Source organism: Monodon monoceros, unplaced genomic scaffold (assembly GCF_005190385.1).
Source record: "Monodon monoceros isolate NGI ecotype Baffin Bay Population unplaced genomic scaffold, NGI_Narwhal_1 Super_Scaffold_1, whole genome shotgun sequence".
In the NCBI taxonomy this organism is placed as follows: domain Eukaryota; kingdom Metazoa; phylum Chordata; class Mammalia; order Artiodactyla; family Monodontidae; genus Monodon; species Monodon monoceros.
Window position 1 is genome coordinate 12,890,054 of NW_021703765.1, and position 20,079 is coordinate 12,910,132.

At 44.1% G+C, this 20,079-nt stretch overlaps 1 protein-coding gene across 1 annotated transcript in view; it reads right to left on the bottom strand.

Annotated features, from left to right (window-relative positions):
• Positions 1-2,755: 2,755 nt before the first annotated feature.
• Positions 2,756-20,079, bottom strand: part of TNFRSF11A (TNF receptor superfamily member 11a) — a 35,565-nt gene continuing 18,241 nt past the window's right edge. The window contains exons 10-11 of the mRNA XM_029217655.1: positions 17,728-18,487; positions 2,756-5,512 (exon numbers count right to left, since the gene is read on the bottom strand). Of these exons, the coding sequence (XP_029073488.1) occupies positions 5,172-5,512; positions 17,728-18,487 (1,101 nt within the window). The 3' untranslated portion in view covers positions 2,756-5,171. The remainder of the gene's footprint in view (positions 5,513-17,727; positions 18,488-20,079) is intronic.

Sequence of the window (20,079 nt, forward strand, 5' to 3'; positions counted from 1 at the left end):
ACTTTCAAAACACAATAAGAAAATAACCAAACCAATTAAAATATAGGCAAAAGATTCAAACACACACTTCACCAAATAAGAGATAAAGATGGCCAAATAAACATATGAAAAGATGCTCAGTTAAAGTCACAATGACATCTATTAGAATGGCTAAAATTAAAATAAATCAACAACTGATGCTACCGAGTGCTGCTGAGGCTATGGAGCAACTGGAACTCTCCTTCATCGCTGATGAAATGAAGGGAATGTAAAATGGTACAGCCACTTTGGAAAATAATTTCACAGTTTCTTATAGAGTTAAATATATATTTACCATATGATCCCACAATTCCACACCTGGGTATTTACCCAAGAGAAATGAAAACACATGTCCACACAAATTATTATAGCAGCTTTATTTGTAACTGCCTCAAGCCGGAAAGAATCCAAGTGTGGGTGAATAAGCGGTGGTACATCCATACAACAGAATACTACCCAGCAATAAAAATGAACTAACTGCTGATGTACCCAATAACTTGGATGGATCTCAAGGGTATTATGCTATAATATTTAAAGAGTCTAAATTATAAATATAGCTATTTCTATACAAAAAGGTTTTTAGAGAAATTTTCACTATAAACAGTGATATCAAGCCATAATGTAGGCTGAAAGGGTTAAGGAATTCTTTTAAATTAAATAAAGTTATGAAGGAAGGAATAACCCATTTCATTATATTAATTCAGCTCCATAGCAGGAGCTGCCATGGGAGCATTGGTCCAGGGTTTCCAGAATATGTGGCTCCCCTGCACTTCTGAGCTTGGCTTCAGTGATACCACCTTACATGCTTGTGCCCACTGCTGACCCCACCCCTGCTCAATTTCAGATACCCACCTATTTTTTTTTAAATAAATTTATTTATTTTTGGCTGCATTGGGTCTTTGTTGCTGCACGTGGGCTTTGTCTAGTTGTGGCGAGTGGGGGCTACTCTTCGTTGTGGGGCGCGGGCTTCTCACTGCAGTGGCTTCTCTTGTTGCGGAGCATGGGCTCTAGGTGCACGGGCTTCAGTAGTTGTGGCACGTGGGCTCAGTAGTTGTGGCATGTAGGCTCAGTAGTTGTGGCTCACGAGCTGTAGAGCGCAGGCTCAGTAGTTGTGGCACACGGGCTTAGCTGCACTGCGGCATGTGGGATCTTCCCAGACCAGGGCTCAGACCCGTGTCCCCTGCATTGGCAGGCAGATTCTTAACCACTGTGCTAGCAGGGAAGTCCTACCCACCTATTTTTGCAAAGGCTTTAGTAGTTGCAAAGTAGTCTCTTCACCAGCATAGCCCTGGGGAGTCAGGAATTCCACAGATAACCCATCCTTATGCCCTGGAGCACAGCAATGTCCACAGTCTTCCCCAGAAATCTAGGACATCCCAGACTCCCTGGGACTCTGCAGCTATCTTCATCTCCTTTCTCAAGGATGCTCGGGGCCCAAGCATCAAAAGCACATTAAATAAAAATGATGACTCACCAACTGAATGTTTAGGACTTTGAATGATTTACCCTTTCGCACAAAATGTTATGCAACTCATGCCCAGAGCACCCCAGAGCTCCCCAAAGCAGATGGCCAAGGAGAGTCATGTGCCATCAGAGACTGTCAAAGAGCAAACATTTCAAAATTATGCCTCTTCCACCAAAGACAGTACTTCTGCTCAAGCTCACCTTTTTGCCCAGTACCCAACCATAAAGAGTTTTTTTGTTGAATCAGCCTAAAGGGTGAACACGACATCGTTTATCTGTTTATGTAGCAGGTTCTTCTACCCAAAGTATCTCACCAGTTTTCTTGATTTTACAAATCGTCACTTTTCCACGATCTGTGCCAATGGAATGCAGTAGTACCATAGGCCCAGTTCCCTCATCATGGATGTCTGGCTTTGGAAGGAACCTCAATACTCATTTGTAGGAACTGACTTCACTCTGCATCAAAGGCATCTGGTCACCAGAGAAGGAAGCACTTACTGGGGGCTGGGAAACGTTCCTCTCCTGCTCCCAGCTGCACTCTCCCCAGCACCATTTGGTTATGAACAATGTTCCTGTGATGGAGGTGGCAAAAGGGCCCCATTCTCCCCTCCTTGTATCTACCACTCTCTCAGTGTCACCCTGCAACTCTGTGTACTCACCCCTTCAGTCTGGCTACCCTGTGTCTTACTTTGGCCAACAGAATGTGGCAGAAATGACAGCACACCAGTTCAAGCCTAGGTCTCAAAAAGCCTGATATGGTTTTGTTTGCTCTCAGAACCCAGGCACCACCATGAGAAGAAGGCCGGGGCAGCCTGCTGGGAGGATGAGGGACCGCGTGGACAGGGTTCAGTCCAGCCAGCCTTCCCCGAGCCAGTCAGCTTGCAGACTGCACGCAGGTCAGCAAGCCCAGCTGGGCTCCTCCAGGCCTAATGAACAAACCAAGCTGAGCCAACCCACAGGCCTGGGAGCTAAATCAATGGTGATTGTTTTAAACCACTGAGTTTTGGGGTAGCTTGTTACACAGCAAGAGCCCTCTTTTCCTTTGCCATAGGAAGGTTCCAATACCTCACATTCAAACTACTCTTTGTGCTTGCAGGCAGAGAGAAGAAATTAATTCTTCCTACTTCTGATAGCTGAATTAGGTGTGGGTAGAAAACACTAGACTCCATTTCCGTTTCAACTCTTTCACTGCCTAGCCAACCTACGTTTTAAAGAATTTTACTTATGAGATCAATGGTAGATATATTATTTAAAAAAGGCACTTTCTGTCCCAACTCTTGTTGAGGTTTCCACCAATGACACCATATAACCAACATTTGATACCACAGTACATCATAGAGATCAGAAAGAAGTCAGATCATTATTTCACAAAAAGCTTTGTTTAAACAAGCCGTGAAAAAAATTTTTTATCATCAAATATGTTTAATAACCTCTTTATCACATTCCCCAGTTTTTCATTATTGTCTTCATTTCATTCTGTTTACATTTGTCATATACATCTCTATAATACACAGACACAGACCTATGTTTGCTATATACCTCCTATCATTTAACTGTCTTTGGATCAATATAGAATTAGTAGGGATCAGCATGGGAAAGAATACTACCTTTTTCTGAAAGTAGATTCGTATGTATTTATTTAGCACCTTTTATTTAAGGATCTCAAAATACTTTAACATTCACTGTAGCATCCTTATGTTATCTCTAGTTTGGGAAAATGTCAAAAATTAGTGCCTTTTTATAGGAAAGAAAAGGAAAGTATTAGTGAGATGATGACAGTCACAGCAGAAACTTGGGTCTTTAGCTCAGCCTTCTCCTTTGTGAACTATACTTTGTTTAATATGTCAAAAGGTTTAATGGCTTCTTCCATTTTTATAACATCTCTCGTTGGATGGATGTGAACTAAAAGGGCAGCACAGACAGTAAATTCCCACCAACGGATCATCCTGGCAACAGTTATTTCCTGCAGTTTTTCATGTCAGCTAAGAAGCCCCATAAATTATAGAACCACCTCTGCTTCTCCATTAAAAGTCATAATTGATGGCTACTATTCTAGCATTTCCAAGAGACCTGCAACCGACAGGGAGAAACCAGTGATCAACGATCATTCCCTTCAGCTGGGCATTTGTGGCCATTAAAGTCTGGACAGTGACTGCTATCACCACTCTTAAAACCAACCAGATCTGCAAAATTAATTTTAATGTGCTTAGATATTTTAACTTTAGTATTTGAGGAGAACAAATGCTCACTGGCCACAACAGATGAAACATCCTAGGTAATTCCTTTCACTCTGACTCACATTGTATGTTTCCTCACAAGAGCACTGATGCTAAGAGAAAAGCACCTCTATGATAAGTTTTCTTAAGTTCACAATATAAGGATTTGGGTTTTTAATGTAAACGCATGGAAAATAATAAGAATGTTTTCCACTTCTACAAGGCTAAATTACAGATACACGATTTTTTAGGAAGAAAATGGTGCCTACTGCCTAAACACATTTATGCTATTCTTGTTTAGAAAGAAAACAAATGCACAACTTTATTCTTCCTTTCTTGAACTTTCCTGGCACCTTCCTTTCACCGTGTGTGCAGGCCATCCCATGTCCTACTCATTTTCCACACCTTTTCCAGGGACACATCAAGAATAAGAATGCCAAGTGCAGCAACTTGGATTTTTGAGATTTAGTTTCCCAAGTACCTGATTGCCTCTGCTGGGAAGGGTACTACATTCACCCGGGGGAAATGAACCATTTTGAGATGCAGTAAAGGAGGCAGACCGAATTGCAACTTAGTGCTGCCTAGAAATTAACACAAACTTAAAAAACATTCAGGGTGAAAATGGGATTTCCCCTTTTCCTTCCTTTAGAAAACTGAGAACTCAGAAAAGTTTTCGAAAGCTACAAGTCCCTCCTCTTGTTCTCTGAGCCTCCCCGCAGGCTTCACATTTCTAGCCTTCTTCCAAAAGTGCTTAGTACAGACTCCTCACCTCTCCCCGCCCCCGCCATCACCAAAACACAGTCATCTACTTGTGAGAAGGGACCAAAAAAAAAATATAAAGAAGACCATCACCCTTAGGAGACTTTTCAAGAAAATCGTTAAATAGTAAAAAGAAAAAAGGGCGGACAGTATCAAGAGAAACGTTATGAGAGACAGTGAAATACAAATATCAAACATGGAGGACGGGGTGGGGGAAGGGATACAGATCCAAATAGAACAGGACAGCCATAAAAACAGATGTCGTAAAGAGACAAACTACTGACGAACTAATAATGGGAGGTGGAAGTGGAAGAAGAAAAACTATAGGAGGTAAAAAGTGGAGTAACAGAAGAGAGCAACGTGTACCTGTGCAATTAGTAGACACGTGACCGTGGATGGAAGTGAGTAGTAATAACAAATGTACTTTTGTTTGCTTGTTTGTTTTTAAAGTCCCCGATTCTATTTAGAACAAGATGGATAAAGAATGTCCGGTCGTTTGACGCAGGCGTACCGAACGGAGGGGCTCAACGGCACACCTCTGGGGCCACGGCCCCGCCCCATCCCAGGCCCCGCCCTCAGCCCCGCCCAGGCGCGGGTGCGCGGCGGCGTCGTCAGCTGGGGACGCGGCTTCCGATGTGCGCGGCGCGGAGGGCGGGCTGGAAGGCCCGCAGCTCCGCGCCCGCCTGGCTGCAACCGCAGCGGGTTCTCGGCTGCTCAGCGCCGCGTCTCTTGCGCGCCGGCCTCGGCCTCCCCCTGCTCCTGCACCGGCCGCGAGGCCTTGTCGGGCCCGGGGGCGCCTCGCTCCTGCAGCCCCGGGCCCACCTCGAGGCCGGCGCACGTGTCCGGGAAGCGCGGCCCGAGGCCGGCGAACGAGTCGCAGCACGGCGGGCTCTCCTCCTGCACCGGGCGGCCCACCGGCTCCCCCGCGCAGCCGCCGGGCCCCGCCGGACCCTCCTGCGAGTTCTGACTGACGTAGACCACGATGATGTCGCCCTTGAAATTCATCACCTGCCCGCTGGAAATAAACGTGGAGTTACTGTTTCCAGTCACATTTCCTACAAGGGGAGAGGAAGAGAGAACACGCAGAGGGTGAGTCATCAATTCTGGGCGAGAACTTGGTCTTGTGAGAGGAAAGTTTCCCAATGCATGGAGGGGCGCTGGCGCCCCGGCCCTCTCACGGGCGGCCCTTCCTCATCCACCTGTCCCCTAAAATGCATGGGGCACTCCCCGTGGTTCCTTCCTTTGCCGTCTCACCGGGCCTGACTGAGGTGGAGGAAGGAAAAAGGGAGGGAGAGAGAAAGAAGACGAGGGAAGAGAAGCAAGACAGTGGGCCATCCTCAGGTTTTGTCGTTGGCCACAATGACCTCGGGGGACACTGGCAGGAGAGCCCGCCCGCATCGCAGAATCAGGGACGGGATTCAGATGTCGCAAAAGGGTGTGCGCACGTGATGGATAACGCAGCAAACACAGCCAATGGTTCGGCAATGGTCAAATGCATCAGGAAGGGAAGCAAAGGCTGGAGCGAAGGTTGCGGCCTGTTAGGACCCTGGAGCCCACCGCAGCCCAGCCTCCTCTCTGACCAGACTCTTTCACATCTTTTCACCCTCCCTGGAGAGGTCCCTAAGCTCAGCCCTGGTGGGCCATGGGGCCACCCGGGCTCAGTATTTAGCAGAAATTTCCTTAACATTTTTTCAAACTCCTAGAAAAAAGAGAGATGCACAAGACTAAAATGGAGAAAAGCCAACCAACCAAACAAAAACAATCTTACAAATCACTCTTTCCTTCGATCCCTGGGAGGTGTTTTGTCCTCAGGGGGTTCTGTCATCACTTTTTGTGTGTGACTGGATTTAGCCAGTCTTTAATTAGTGGGCCTTTTGAAAAACAAATAGAAAGTTCAACAAATGTTAGGAAACCTACTACCTCTTATTCTCCTATGTCAAAGACTGATGCTCTACAAATGACCCAGGTGAAAATAAATGCCACAAACCAAGCAGATGCAGAAATGCCCGAACACTCAGCATCGCCAGCAGAATCTTTCAGTCTGACCAGGGAAGGTGAACATAAAAACAGTGCCTCACTATTAACCTTATCTTTTTTTTTTCTTCTCTGTTGTGACAAAGCTTAATAATAACTTACACAAATAAAATCGTTTCTGTCATTACTCTCCATGAAGAGATTTCTCCCAAATGTGGAAAGCGTATTTTGGATGGTCTCACTGAAATACCAACAGCATACAGGAAATACCAGGAGCCTTCCCTGCACCCACAGGGTACCTTCACAGATCCTGAGACAAGCACAGTGGCCCATTACAGGGATTTCAATGAAAACAGAGATTTCAAATATGAGCAACAAATTGAAAGTCACAAGGGAGGATTTGTGACTCACGCTCCTTCTCCCGTTGGCAGTTGTATTGGGGATGTTACTAGATGGGTGGTGGCAGGGATTTATTTGCCTATTAATTTCCCCAAGCGACTTGGGCAAGTACAGCTAGTATTCCATTCACTAACTAGTCAGATTGACCCATGTTCTCCATTCCCTCTAAAATACACAGACATGATCCCACAATCCCATTCCTGGGTATATATCCAGAGAAAACTATGGTTGGAAAGGATACATGCACCCCAATGTTCATTGCAGTGCTGTTTACAAGAGCCAAGACATGGAAACAACCTAAATGTCCATCAACAGATGAATGGATAAAGAAAATCCATTGTGGTACATATATACAATGGAATATTACTCAGCCATTAAAAAGAATGAAATAATGCCATTTGCAGCAACATGGATGGACCTAGAGATTATCATACTAAGTGAAGTTAAATGAGCTTGTTTACAAAACAGAAATAGACTCATAGACTTAGAAAACAAACTTAAGGAAAGGTGGAGGGGGGGATAAATTGGGGGTTTGGGATTGACATATACACACTACTATATTTAAAATAGATAACCAACAGAGACCTGTATAGCATATGTAACTCTACTCAACGTTCGCAATAACCTAAGTTGGGAAAGAATTTGAAAAAGAATAGATATATGTATATGTATAACTGAATCACTTTGCTGTACACCTGAAACTAACACAACATTGTGAATCAACTATCCTCCAATATAAAATAAAAATTTTAAAAAAACATAGGTGTTCATAACATCGAGCATACTCTATGCTACAGGTCTACTCTCTATTATGCCTATGTCTTTCTGCTCTCACCAGTTACCAAGTTAGTTCTTAAGTCTGTTTTTAACTAGTTGAACCTATTAGGAAATCTAATGAAATACAAGCGTACCTTGTCTTCTTGCTCTTGGGTTTATTGTGCTTTGAAAATACTGCGTTTTTTACAAGTTGAAGGTCTGTGGCAACCCTGCATTGTCAGATGATGGTTAGCATTTTTGGCAATAAAGTTTTTTTTTTTTTTTTTTTTTGGCGGTACGCGGGCCTCTCGCTGTTGTGGCCTCTCCCGTTGCGGAGCACAGGCTCCGGATGCGCAGGCTCAGCGGCCATGGCTCACGGGCCCAGCCGCTCTGCGGCATGTGGGATCTTCCCGGACCGGGGCACGAACCCGTGTCCCCTGCATCGGCAGGCGGACTCTCAACCACTGCGCCACCAGGGAAGCCCGGCAATAAAGTATTTTTAAACTGAGTATGTACATTATTTTTTTAGACATGCCATTGCACACTTAATAGACTATAGTATAGTGTAAACATAACTTTATATGCACTGGGAAACCAAAAAAATTCGTGTGACTCACTTTATTGTGGTGTTTGCTTTATTGCGGTGGTCTGGAACTGAACCTGCAGTATCTCCAAGGTCTGTCTTTATGTAAAGTTGCGAAATGTGAGTAAGTGTGAAAAAAAGGCAAATGTTTCTAAGAAAACTGAATGCTTTGCAAGGACCCAAATAAATGTGAGCCACTAAACGCAAAACAAAAGACATCAGCAAGCTGCTGAACTGGTGTGTGGTGGCAGCTGTTAAAAGAAAAAATGAAAAAGAGACTTTAAAAATGCAGGAGTTTGCATTCAGACTTGTTATGCCTGGAAATTAAGATGGTGTGGTTAATGTGAAAAAGGCTCAGGAAACTATATTCAGCCAACACATATGTCCCTATACTAAAAAATCAATGTGTGAATGCAAGTTATATGTTTTAAGTTTAAAAAGATGTTGAAGAGGTGAACTTGTAAATGACTTTTTCAAGTAACTCAACAGCTGCTAACTGAGAGCTGATATAAGGTCTCTACTGTAGCAGCCGCAGCATGAATGAGCATAATAACTAACACAGGAGAAGTCTTCCTAGTTGAGGGATCACTAGTTAACAGAAAAAGTCAAAGTGAGAAATCAAAAATAATATGTGTATACCATAAACCATATTCCAATTTAAAATGTACTGTGTTTAAAAATAAAATAAAAAATAAAATAAAATACCATGATTATTTAATAAGAGAAGCAAATTTAAGTTGCTTTAAAGTATGATTTTTTTCTTGGTATAATTCCTTTAGCTTTTTATTATTACAACACTGAAGAACAACATGGTTCTGTTCTTCAGTATCTTGTAAACCTACACACAGGGCAGTGCTAGCCACTGCGTGATTGATTTATGGTCTTGAATTTAATATCTTTTTTGTCCTCTTCATATGGATTTATCTGTTTATGTCATGGTATATATAATTTCTCCATCATTTAAAATTTTATTTTCCAACAAATCATCATCATGACTCCATTGTTGTTTACCTTCCTCGTCAGAATCTTCAGTTTGTCTGAACTCAGATAAAAACGCTTTTTTTTTTTTAACCATTATCTTACACATCAAGATTTTGTGTTAAACTTTTCTTCTTAAGAATTTCATTCCAGGGGACTTCCCTGGCAGTGGTTAAGACTCCACGCTTCCAACATAAGGGGCATGGGATTGATCCCTGGTCAGGGGACTAAGATCCCACATGCCATGCAGCCAAAAAACCAAAAAAAAAAAAAAAAATTTTCATTCCATGCCTTTGCCTCATGGTAAACAATATATTTTTGATATATTCTATAGGATCGATATACTTATTTTCTATTTTTTTTCCAAAATGGAATTCAAACCCTTTTTCCTAAGAAATATATGTAAACATTTCATAATTCTTCGATCCACAGACTGGATCAAGAATATTATTCTTGCGGCGGGCACAGTAGGGAGGGAAGGACCAAAAAAAGGCCTTTAAACTCCTGACGAATAGGATGTAAAGAAAAGCTACCTAGAAAGAGTATGAGATTCTCAATTTTATTCTTCATGTGTTTCTTCATCGAAAGTACAATTAATGACAAAAACTACCTTCGATGAAGTCCAAGTCTGATCCATTCACACTGACTTTTATGAGAGTAGTAAACTGGTACAGACTAAACTTTAAAAAGCTCTACTTATTGGCCAGTAACAGTAAGTGACAGCAGAGCCATCTTCAGGGGCATGTGACTTGTGCAGTCGCACAGGGCCCTGTGCTCAGAAGGGCCCCGTGCTTGTTTAATGTTCTGTTGTCATCATCTTGAAATTCTTACTAATTTTTGCACAAGGGGCTTCATATATTCACTTTTCACTGGGCTCTGGAAACTTTGTAGCAGATGGCAGACAGCTATAAGGAGTGCTGCTCTGTTTCCCCCTCCCCCCCTCACTGATGCTGTAATTTAATGCTACTCTTTTTGGAGGTAACATCTTATAAGTTGGACGTGTTTCAATATTGCAGACACATTTGCCGATCTAATTTTCTCTATTGATAACTCAACGTTCGGTAAAACTCTGAGTTGCAGAGGCTACCCACCGGTGCTCCTAAAACGTGGACTCTATGATATGTTTCCCTGGTGTTCAAGCCACTTGCCACCTGCTATAAAACTTTCAACACCCACTTTCTGATAGAGAACTGAGGCTTGTCCCTTTGAGAAAAGGTCTGCTGACTGTATCAGTTATACCTGTCAGGCTTTGCCTCTGATCTCGTTTTGGTTTCTTTAAAGTGAAATGAGAACCAAGCCGGCTGCCAAGCAGTCTAAGTGCAGAATCCTTCTAGAGTTTTATTGCCTCAACCTTTCATCACCTCACCCTCACAACTTCAACAGCAAAAAGATTTTAGCAGCTCATTCTCTGAATCTTCCTGAAGCACTTAATAGTTTCATAGAAATAATTCTTATGCTTATCAACTTCAGTTTTTCTTTTTTAACCAGTTAATGCAACAGTTAAAGTTTTAAATTACAACAGGATCAGCTCACACTCATAAGACTGGGCAGATCTATGGATTTTTTAGTAAGCGCGGCCATTCTCTGGGCGGGAGCAGAAGGTCCGGGGTGTCCTAGAGTGACCCATTAGTTGTGAGTAATCAGTGTGCTGTCGGCTTCCGTCAGGTCACTCTACAGAGGTTAGGGGGATGTGGGCTAATCTATGGTAAAGTGAAGCTAGATTAAGATTAAGCTAGATCACTATTATAATACTAATAGTGATGGAACACCTCAAATCCAGAATTTACTGCGTGCTCCCTCTGTGCCAGGCTGGCTGCATTACAAACGCCAGCTCGCAGTTCCTCCGCATGTGAGCATTCCAGGCTTCTTTTTCCCCCTCTACTGACTGACATGGCTTCAGGGATGAAAACTGTCCAGCCTTCTTTCTCCAGCCTCATCACAATACAGACTCACCTGCAAGTAATCTACTAACATCCATGGCATCCTGGTCTCACCTGTCTCAACTTCAGTAGCGAAGAGGTTTCAGCAGCTAAGAGTGGTGTTTCACGCTCTGAAGAGCATGACTGGTGACTAAAAGTGTGGTGGTTTCAGTGGCTGCCCGAGTACAGGAGGGACAGAAATGGGGTTGGGACAGAGGAGAGCGCAGGACCCTGAAAGCTCTGGTCCTGCCCTGGCTCGGCCTCCACTAGCTGTGGAGTTGGGACAAACTACCTAACAACTCGGTCTGCTCTTTATGAAATGAGCATCAATTTTCAAGCCCAGCTAGCCTGGCAGCGTGCAGCCGCCCAGAGCAGGCATATGATAAATGAATGAATAAATGAATGTGTGAATAGCCAGCAGGATGGCATAGGGTCAAACGAGACAGTGGATTTGAAAATGCTTGGGAAATAGCACAGAATTTCTCACAGGTGCAATGCTGACATTATTACTCCCAGAACGTAATGTTTGTGCTCATGGAACTCCCCAGGAAACGAGATTCGGGAAATGTACTGAGCGGTCATGTTATCTTTCCATCCCTGTCTTGCTGAAGGACTTCGAAATACCTTGAAGACTGAAAGGGCACTTACCTCTAGCAATCTAACCAACTTTTATTTTCTTTGCTGAAATAATCCATCATTCTGACAGTCTCTGGTCTGAACACTCATCTATGTAACTCTACACAAATCCCCCACCATCTCATTTCTCTTCGTGCAAGTCGGCAGCTAGTTGAATGTAGCACTAGAGTAGGTCAAGGTTTTGAATGAGTTGGTAATATCCTTACCCTGTATTACGCCTCAGTCCTGAACTGTCCTTGTTTACAAACAATCGTTCCTTGAAATCAGCTTTCTGCCTTTCAGAGGGTTTTACACGGTTGTGTGAACGGACCTGAGAGGCCAAGGCCCTGGGATGGCAAGTCAAAAGGACCCCATGTCAGCAAGGTGGGTGCTGCGGGCCCCCTCATCAGCATGGTTGCCGGGGTTTCCGCAGTTGGTACATGCCCCGAAGGGGTAGCCCTCTCCACTGAGAGCCAAGGAAACCCCAGGACGTTCTGATGTCAGGGGAGACCTTCTCCCTTGCTGGTGGCTGGTTAAGGGGGGAAGGTGGAAAGGGAGGGATGGGGTGCATGAGGCTTGTCCAAGATGCCTTAAGAAGGCTCAAGGCTTTCATAGGTCCCATTAGTCCACAGACCTCTGGGAATATGAGCAAAGCCAGGCCCGTCACTTCCCTCTTCCCTACTCTCCGGAGCTGGCTTTCTGCCAGCTTTCCCCAGCAAGCTGCCTCTGGCATTTATTTTAGTTTTATTTTACTTTCAAAAAAAGATGGGGTTGGAGGCATGTGGAAGAAAGAGCTTTCCTCCCAAAAGAACCGGTGACAGTGAAAACAGTAACTTCCTGAGACAACTGGCAGAAGAAAGGGGACTCAGAGGTCAAAGTAGCCATCACCTCCTGCACAGACACTAGCGCCCCTTCCTATAGAATCTTCTGGGCCTGGCCTGGCCACTGCCCTGCACTCAGCCTGAGGAGCCAATGATCCCAGCCCGAGTTTGCCCTTATTCTACAGCACGCTGAGGATTCTCCAGTGCATGGTAAACAAATGAAATCAGTAACATTGGCACTGATTTATGGGGAGACAGTGCCATGGTTGAAGGCATAGGCTTCAGAATCAGAGAGTTGAGTCATGGTTTCATCGCTGACTCGCTGTGTGGTCCTAGGCGAGGAACTTGCCCATAGGATTCCTGTGAGGAAGTGGGAAGGTAATACCTACACGAAGCACTTAGCCAGCACCTGGTAACTAATACCTATGATGTCATTGATAAAAATGCAACCTTCAGGATGTCAGAACAGGCTTAATGTGTCTCTGAACACAAGGGGATTGATAGACTTCTATGTGAAGGCTACCCAAAAGGATGATTTGAGAATTAGCATGACATGAGGGTTTTCATTAAATTAGAAAATCTGAAGAGTTTCTAACATTTAAAATGGGTTGGTTGGCTTAACATTAATATTTAATGTGACTTAGCTAGAAGAATTTTCAGGTCACTTGAGAGAGTTAAAAATAGCATTTTAAGTCAACAGAAACAATGAATAAATGAAGTATCTCATCATGACCAGAAAGATGTTTATAGTTTGCTAAGTCCCTGCTTTGCATAGCAGGCCCCGTGGAATCCCTTTTTCTCCAGCAGAGAGAACAAAATTCCTTTTAAGAACTCAATCCTTGACACAATTTACATTTTTTAAGCAAGGTAACGCATACTTGTCTTCTCAAAGGCTTATTATGTTGTTTAAAATGTATAACGTATGAATATTAAATCACAAGAACTATAGCAAATAATATCACCCAATTGTCATGTAGATTTTCTTCCAAGGAAAAGAACTAAAAATATACACAAATCCACTCAAATTACCCAGGCTATATTGGGTTCTTTTGGAATTTTTTAAAAACTTATTTTATATTTAACCCATATGCTTCTCATGTGATTTTCCTTTTTATGGAAATGCAAGATCTGTTTCAGGCATTTGGAAGAAACTGGGTCTATGATGATATGGGAAGGGAAACAGTATTTAATAGTTCCATTCTGAATCATGCTTGAAAATTACTTAGAATGGCTGACAAATGAAACCCTTCCAAAATTAGAAGAGAAGGAAGGGAAGTAGGGCTAAACTAAAAGATACAGTGAACAAATTTTTCTTATATTTTGAAATAATGCATTGACCTTTAGCATCAATGAATGCTGAGTTTTATTACCAAATAACTGAATTAAAAAATATTTTTAACTTATAGAATCTGTGAGCTAATACCTGCCCTTATGATACTTAGCTAAAAGTCAAACACAAGTTAGTGGATGGCATTGCAACAGGAGAGAGAAGAAAGTTAGAAACAGAGGACTGTCCTTTGCTCAGGGGGTGGGGAGGAACAGGAAGAAAACTGAGGTAAGAGAACGTTTATCTGTCTTTCAGGATGGAAGTGGATGGTCAAGAATAGTCATTTCAGGACGGGGTGGGGCCCAGGGATGGGAGACTAAGGGTGGGGGACGTGGGAGTCAGGCATGTACCCTAATCCTCCAGTGCCCTTGGCTCCCAGGCATTAGCCTAGGTACGTCTATGCCACTTGGATGGACCAGGGCATCCTTTTTTCTGCCATCTCTGCGTCCTCTGCCCAGGACACCTAAGTCTGCCCAGGACAGCTAGTGGCCATCCTTCCATCCCCTGCCTGGCCCCCTGCTCCCCTGAACAGCCCGAAGAGGTAGGAGGCTGAGAGCGAGTTAGGGAACGAACAGGAAGCTATGGGCTCTTATTCCTTTAGTTATTCATGACCGGATGGATGGAGGAATGAATGAATGAATGAATGAGCTTATGAACATTTATTCATTTATACTGTGAGTAAGCTGCCATGGGAGAGACTAGAAAGATCGGGAGTGGTGAAGGTCACGGCAATTCCTACCAACTAACTGTTCGTGGCTGCCTGAAGATGGCTGTTGATAAAGGTATGAGTGTGCTGGGCTCGGTGAGAAAGATGCCAAGACGAATTACGAGGGGCTGCCGAGGGCATGGAAGGGGAGAGTGGCCACCCAGGCAGCCAACGTGCATCCCTGGTTTAGGAAGCAGCATTTGAGCTGGGACTTGAAGGTCAGGAGGAGCTGGGTGCTCTGGAAAAGGGGACCGTGCGGGGACAGGGTGGCCACACTTGGGGAGGCCTGTTACAGTGCAGAAGCTGGAAAGTGAGAGATTCCCACTAAAAATGGCTGAGGCTGGCGTTGGCCAAACTTAGGTGGGTGAGCAGGTGAAGAGGCTGCAGGTTAGGGGACTGGCCATGGAGGGCATTGCTTTCTCAAATTATTGATTCTTTTTGTGTTGTCCATTCCCTAGCACCAATCCCTACTTGTTTTCCAAGCTTTTCCAAGTCTCCGTGTCTCAGTGGACCCTCAATAAAGATTTGATAGAGAATCATGTAGCTGGTGCTCATGAAGAATCGTTGTGGGCCCTGGGAACAAACACCTCTCTCCAGTTCAGAAGTGTCTGAACCAATTAAGTGATCTCAGGAGCCAGAAGCAAGTCACAGGCCAACTAGTGATCCATGAATCATACGAAGTTGTTTCTTCACATGACATCATTTTCTAGACACAAAATTCTCCAAACTCCAGGTGAAAGGGCTTATAACCAAGGTAACCACCGTCATGTCATCAGGATAATTTAAGACGTAAATCAAGACATGGTTACGCAAAACAAAACCACAAGTATGTTTTCCCCTTTCATTGGTTTTTGCTGATAACCCTCCTTGTGCTTTAAGAGCTGTGACACTGCTAACACCGACTTAGCGTCGGGTATTATTTTTGAAAGATAGGCTTGTGGAGCTGTTTGAAGAACAATCATCCTCTTCAAAAGGAAGCTGGGTGCAAAGGAGATACTTTTCCCTACTTAGGTGGTGCCCAACCCTGTCATTTCTGCAGAAACCACTTGATTTGGTTGTAAGTTTTTTTCTTCTTAAATACTCACATATAAAATTCCAAAAGCCAATAAAAAGGTCACCTCCCTCAAGTCCTGAGAGCACAGTGGCTTTCAGGAGATCATGTAGAATTAACCCCACCCAAGCTCCATCCTCTTTCACACATTTTATAGACGATAAACTATGACCAAAAAAAAAGCAATAATGAGCAAGTGCTATTTTGACCAGGAATCAGAAGGCCTGTTTATGTAGAAGTAATTATGGAGAGACCTGCACAGCCTGAAAAATCAGTCTGGCTGCTACTTCTCCTCAGGCGAACATGAATTTGGCCCACTTGCTGGCAACTCTCTACGGGTGCTTTACATGGCTGAGCACCAGATTAAGACAGAAAAAGCAGTGTCAACTTTTTGCAAATTAATACCACTTAGTTGATGACACGCTTTTTTTCCTTCTTTCCATGCCTAGATGTTTAGTGCTGGAGAAAAGAAAGATAAAAAAAGCAGAGATGGGCACTGCTTTAACTCCTTATAGGAGAGCTCGGATCCGCCTTTTTGGTTTCATGACACAACGAAAAAATTGATCTCCTTCACTTTGGCCAGTGCTGTTCTTCCAAGAACTGCTGCTGCTTTTCACACAGCAGCAAACATCACCTTCCTGATGTTAGCAACTGAAAAACAGGTCTGTCCCCTGGCAGCGTCACGAGACGTGGCAGCTGCCAAACTGAGGTTCCGCCTCCCTCCTCCCCACACCCCCAAATACTTGTGTTCTCTCTGTGTGTGCAACCAGTGGGAAGAAAATTAACCCGTAGAAAAGAAAGAGAACAATACAAACGAACCATAGAGCCAAACTTTTAGACACGGAAATTACTTAAAATCTTTGAAAAAATAAGTTGAGGTCTTCTGGAGGAAAAACACATCAGTTCTTTGGAAAATATCCCCAAGCCCACCTCCTCCTTTCAGTTGGACTGAGAACTGATAGAGAATTTACACCTCAGTGAACCTGTGTAGTTGCGGCAAAACCACAGACCTTGGAGAACAGATTCAAATTCATTGTTCTACCCAATAAGGCAGGAGCCACCATCAGCATGGGGCAAAACAGTCTCCATTTAGGGCCCGACTGAGCTACCTCATGGTTATAAAATAATTCAAAGACCAGCTGCTAGACCCGGTGGCGGTCTAAATAAAGAGGCAGGAAAGAAAAAGAAAAAGCATCCCAGGATAAAGGTGGTCCATGAACGGGCTTTGTGGTTTTAGAGTTTGGGAGGATTCTGTGAAGCCCCTTAAATAGTACATATGCATATATTCATTTTTCTGGAGAGAGGGTCTATAACTTTCAGAAAATTCTCAGAGATCCCTGACCACCCCCTTCCCATAATACAGCAAATAATCCCCGGAACCAGAGGAAGCCCTCACCATCAGCAGAAAAGTTCCCTGTAACTACATAATAAAACAGAGGATGTTCTACCTTCGCAGAAAAAAGTTATAATATTACAACTGGTGGGCTATTCACGCTCAAGCAGTGGTGCAGCAATAAATCTCTATAATGATTTTAAATTGTAAAACCATCCTCCTGGTTCCATAAATATATCCTATGCAGTGTTTATAAAAGGGGTTTCTCATAAAAAGCATCAAAGGACAGCCACTACCTCATTAATTTGGCCCAGAATCAACAAGCTACACTCAATAAATATTAATTAATCAACGATTAACTAAACAATTTTGTTTGTTGTCCTGAAATTTATAAGAGCTTTTTTTAGGGGGAAATTTGAGGCCTAGGTCGCTTTAAAGAAAAAACCCAAACCCAGAAATCTGAGGGAATGCCTTGCCTTCAGCCAGTCCTGTGGTCAATGTTGGCATTGTCTTCAGGGGTCAATGCGGGGATTTGAGGTCTAATCCCATTGTGAGAAGCCTGAATGCAAAAGGGCATGGGGCACATATAAACCAAGAGAGAGCCCCAGGGGTACAATCTACAAACCCAACATGTGGACTGACTCAAAACCCAGCCTGTAAAGAGGCTTATCAGGAGGAAATGCTCGAGCTGAACTTTTCCCACGTTAGTGTCCCTCTTTCCTGAACGGCACGTGACACTTGTCCCCCAGATACTGCACAGAGACCAGGCCTTTTTGCTCAGAAGGGAGAAACCAGCAGAGTCACTTACCTGATGCAGGTGGCTGCTCACTGGAAGGGCCTCCAGAGCCAGGACCTCCCCTCGTGGAGCTGGGAAGCCGTGCATCAGCCCCATCCATGGGCTGGCCTCCCGCCTCTGCCCCACCAGCTGCTTCGGGAGGAAGGCCCATGCCATAGGCGCTCTGGGGCAAGGGTCCACTTTGGGGGCAACCCATCAGGGGTTCCCAGTCCTCCCCAGCAGGGCTCCTGCAGCCGGCACAGCCATCTGCAGAGTTGGAGCTGGCTGCCCAGTGGGGCCAATTGCCACCCTCCACTTCTCTTTGCAAGTACTTTTCGGAGGAAATAGGAATCCAGTCAGTCCTGCACAGAGGCTCAGCGAAGTGGCAGCTTTCGGAATCCACCAAGCTCTCTGTCCCAGTGAAGCACTGGCTTAGACTGTCATTCTCTCCCACCTCCAGGGGTTCAGGGAAAGGCGGTGTGGATGTGCTTCCAGGCTGAGTGAAGAATAATATAGAGTCTGGGGTCCGGGGGGGCCTGTCCACGTATTCGTCTTCCGTGGGAAGCTGCCTGAAGGGGTCCCCCTCAATCTCGCTGACCAGGGTGAGCATCCCGGCATCTTCTCCCGGCACACAGGGACCGCCACCTGCACACGCACCTCCACTGTCAGGACAGCACATATCTTCAGAAAACATCTTCTGTTCCAGAGTCAGCAGTAAGACACCCTCACAGATTTCACGCTGACTAGGGGCTTCCACACGAGTGCAGCTAAGATTGCTGCCTGAGGACTCCTGCTGATTTAAATTCAGAAGGCAGAGCATTAATCCAGCGATGTTAGAACATGGGTCTGCTAAACGTGGCTGAAAATGGTGCTTATAGTAATTATTTCCACCGTAACAAGTACAGATGGAATACTCACTATGTCGCTTTATTTGGGTTATTTAAGATTAGGGGGTGGGGAGAACCCTCAGATAGAGTACAACCAGAATCAGATGACTCTAACTGCATTTCCAATGGGATAGCACGTTTACACTGAAGCAAGGGGGAGAGCTGACCCAAATAACTCTAGAACACAGGATTTTGTCTATACCCTCAATCTAAATTTTTTAAAAACCCTGTAAATAAATATTGAACTCTGGTTAGTAGCTTTGCTTTTTGCTGTGGTACGGCTTAGTGATTCTGAAACTACTTTCTGTGTATTCTGGAACTGAGTAAATATACTGAGAATAATTGGAGCTGGGTTTCTTACTGTTGGAGAAGGGAAGATTCAAATACAGCTAAAGAAAGACTACAATAAATCCTGTAGCGTTGGGACCAGAATTGGAGAAATCAGTATGAGCTCAAGGTTTACAATTTGTATGTCTTTAGGGACTTCCCTGGTGGCACAGTGGTTAAGAATCCGCCTGCCAATGCAGTGGACACAGGTTTAAGCCCTGGTCCGGGAAGATCCCACATGCCACAGAGCAACTAAGCCCGTGCGCCACAACTACTGAGGTCGCAAGCCACAACTACTGACGGCCGCGTGCCTAGAGCCCGTGCTCCGCAACAAGAGAAGCCACCACAATGAGAAGCCCAAGCACCGCAACGAAGAGTAGCCCCCGCTCGCCGAAACTAGAGAAAGCTTGCGTGCAGCAACAAAGACCCAACACAGACAAAAATAAATAAATAAAAAATTTTAAATGTATATATCTTTATACTTAAGAACCTAGACCTAAAGGATATAGTGGGATAATTAATGAAATTTTAAGATCAAATGTAAATTATTGATATATAATAGTGTTGTACCACTACTAAATCTTTTGATTTTGATAAAGGTACTATGGATATATAAGAGAATGTCCTTGTTCTTAAGAAATTCACATGAGTATTTAAGGGTAGAGGAACATGATGTCTGCCACACACTCCAAAATGGTTCAAGAGGGCTTCCCTGGTAGCACAGTGGTTAAGAATCCACCTGCCAATGCAGGGGACACAGGTTTGAGCCCTGGTCTGGGAAGATCCCACATGCCAGGGAGCAAGTAAGTCCATGCGCCACAGCTACTGAGACCGTGCTCTAGAGCCCGTGAGCCACAGCTACTGAAGCCCACACGCCTGGAGCCCGTGCTCCGCAACAAGAGAATCCACTGCAGTGAAAAGGCTGCACACCGCAACGAAGAGTAGCCCCCGCTAGCCACAACTAGAGAAAGCCGCGTGCAGCAACAAAGACCCAACGCAGCCAAAAAATAAATTAAATAAATAAACTTTAAAAAAATGGTTCAAGAGAAAAAATATACATATGCATATACAAACGTACAGATAGCAAATAATAAAGCAATGTGAAAATATAAACAATTGGTGGATCTGAGTATAGGGCAGGTGGAAGTTTTTTGTACTATCTCACTGCTTT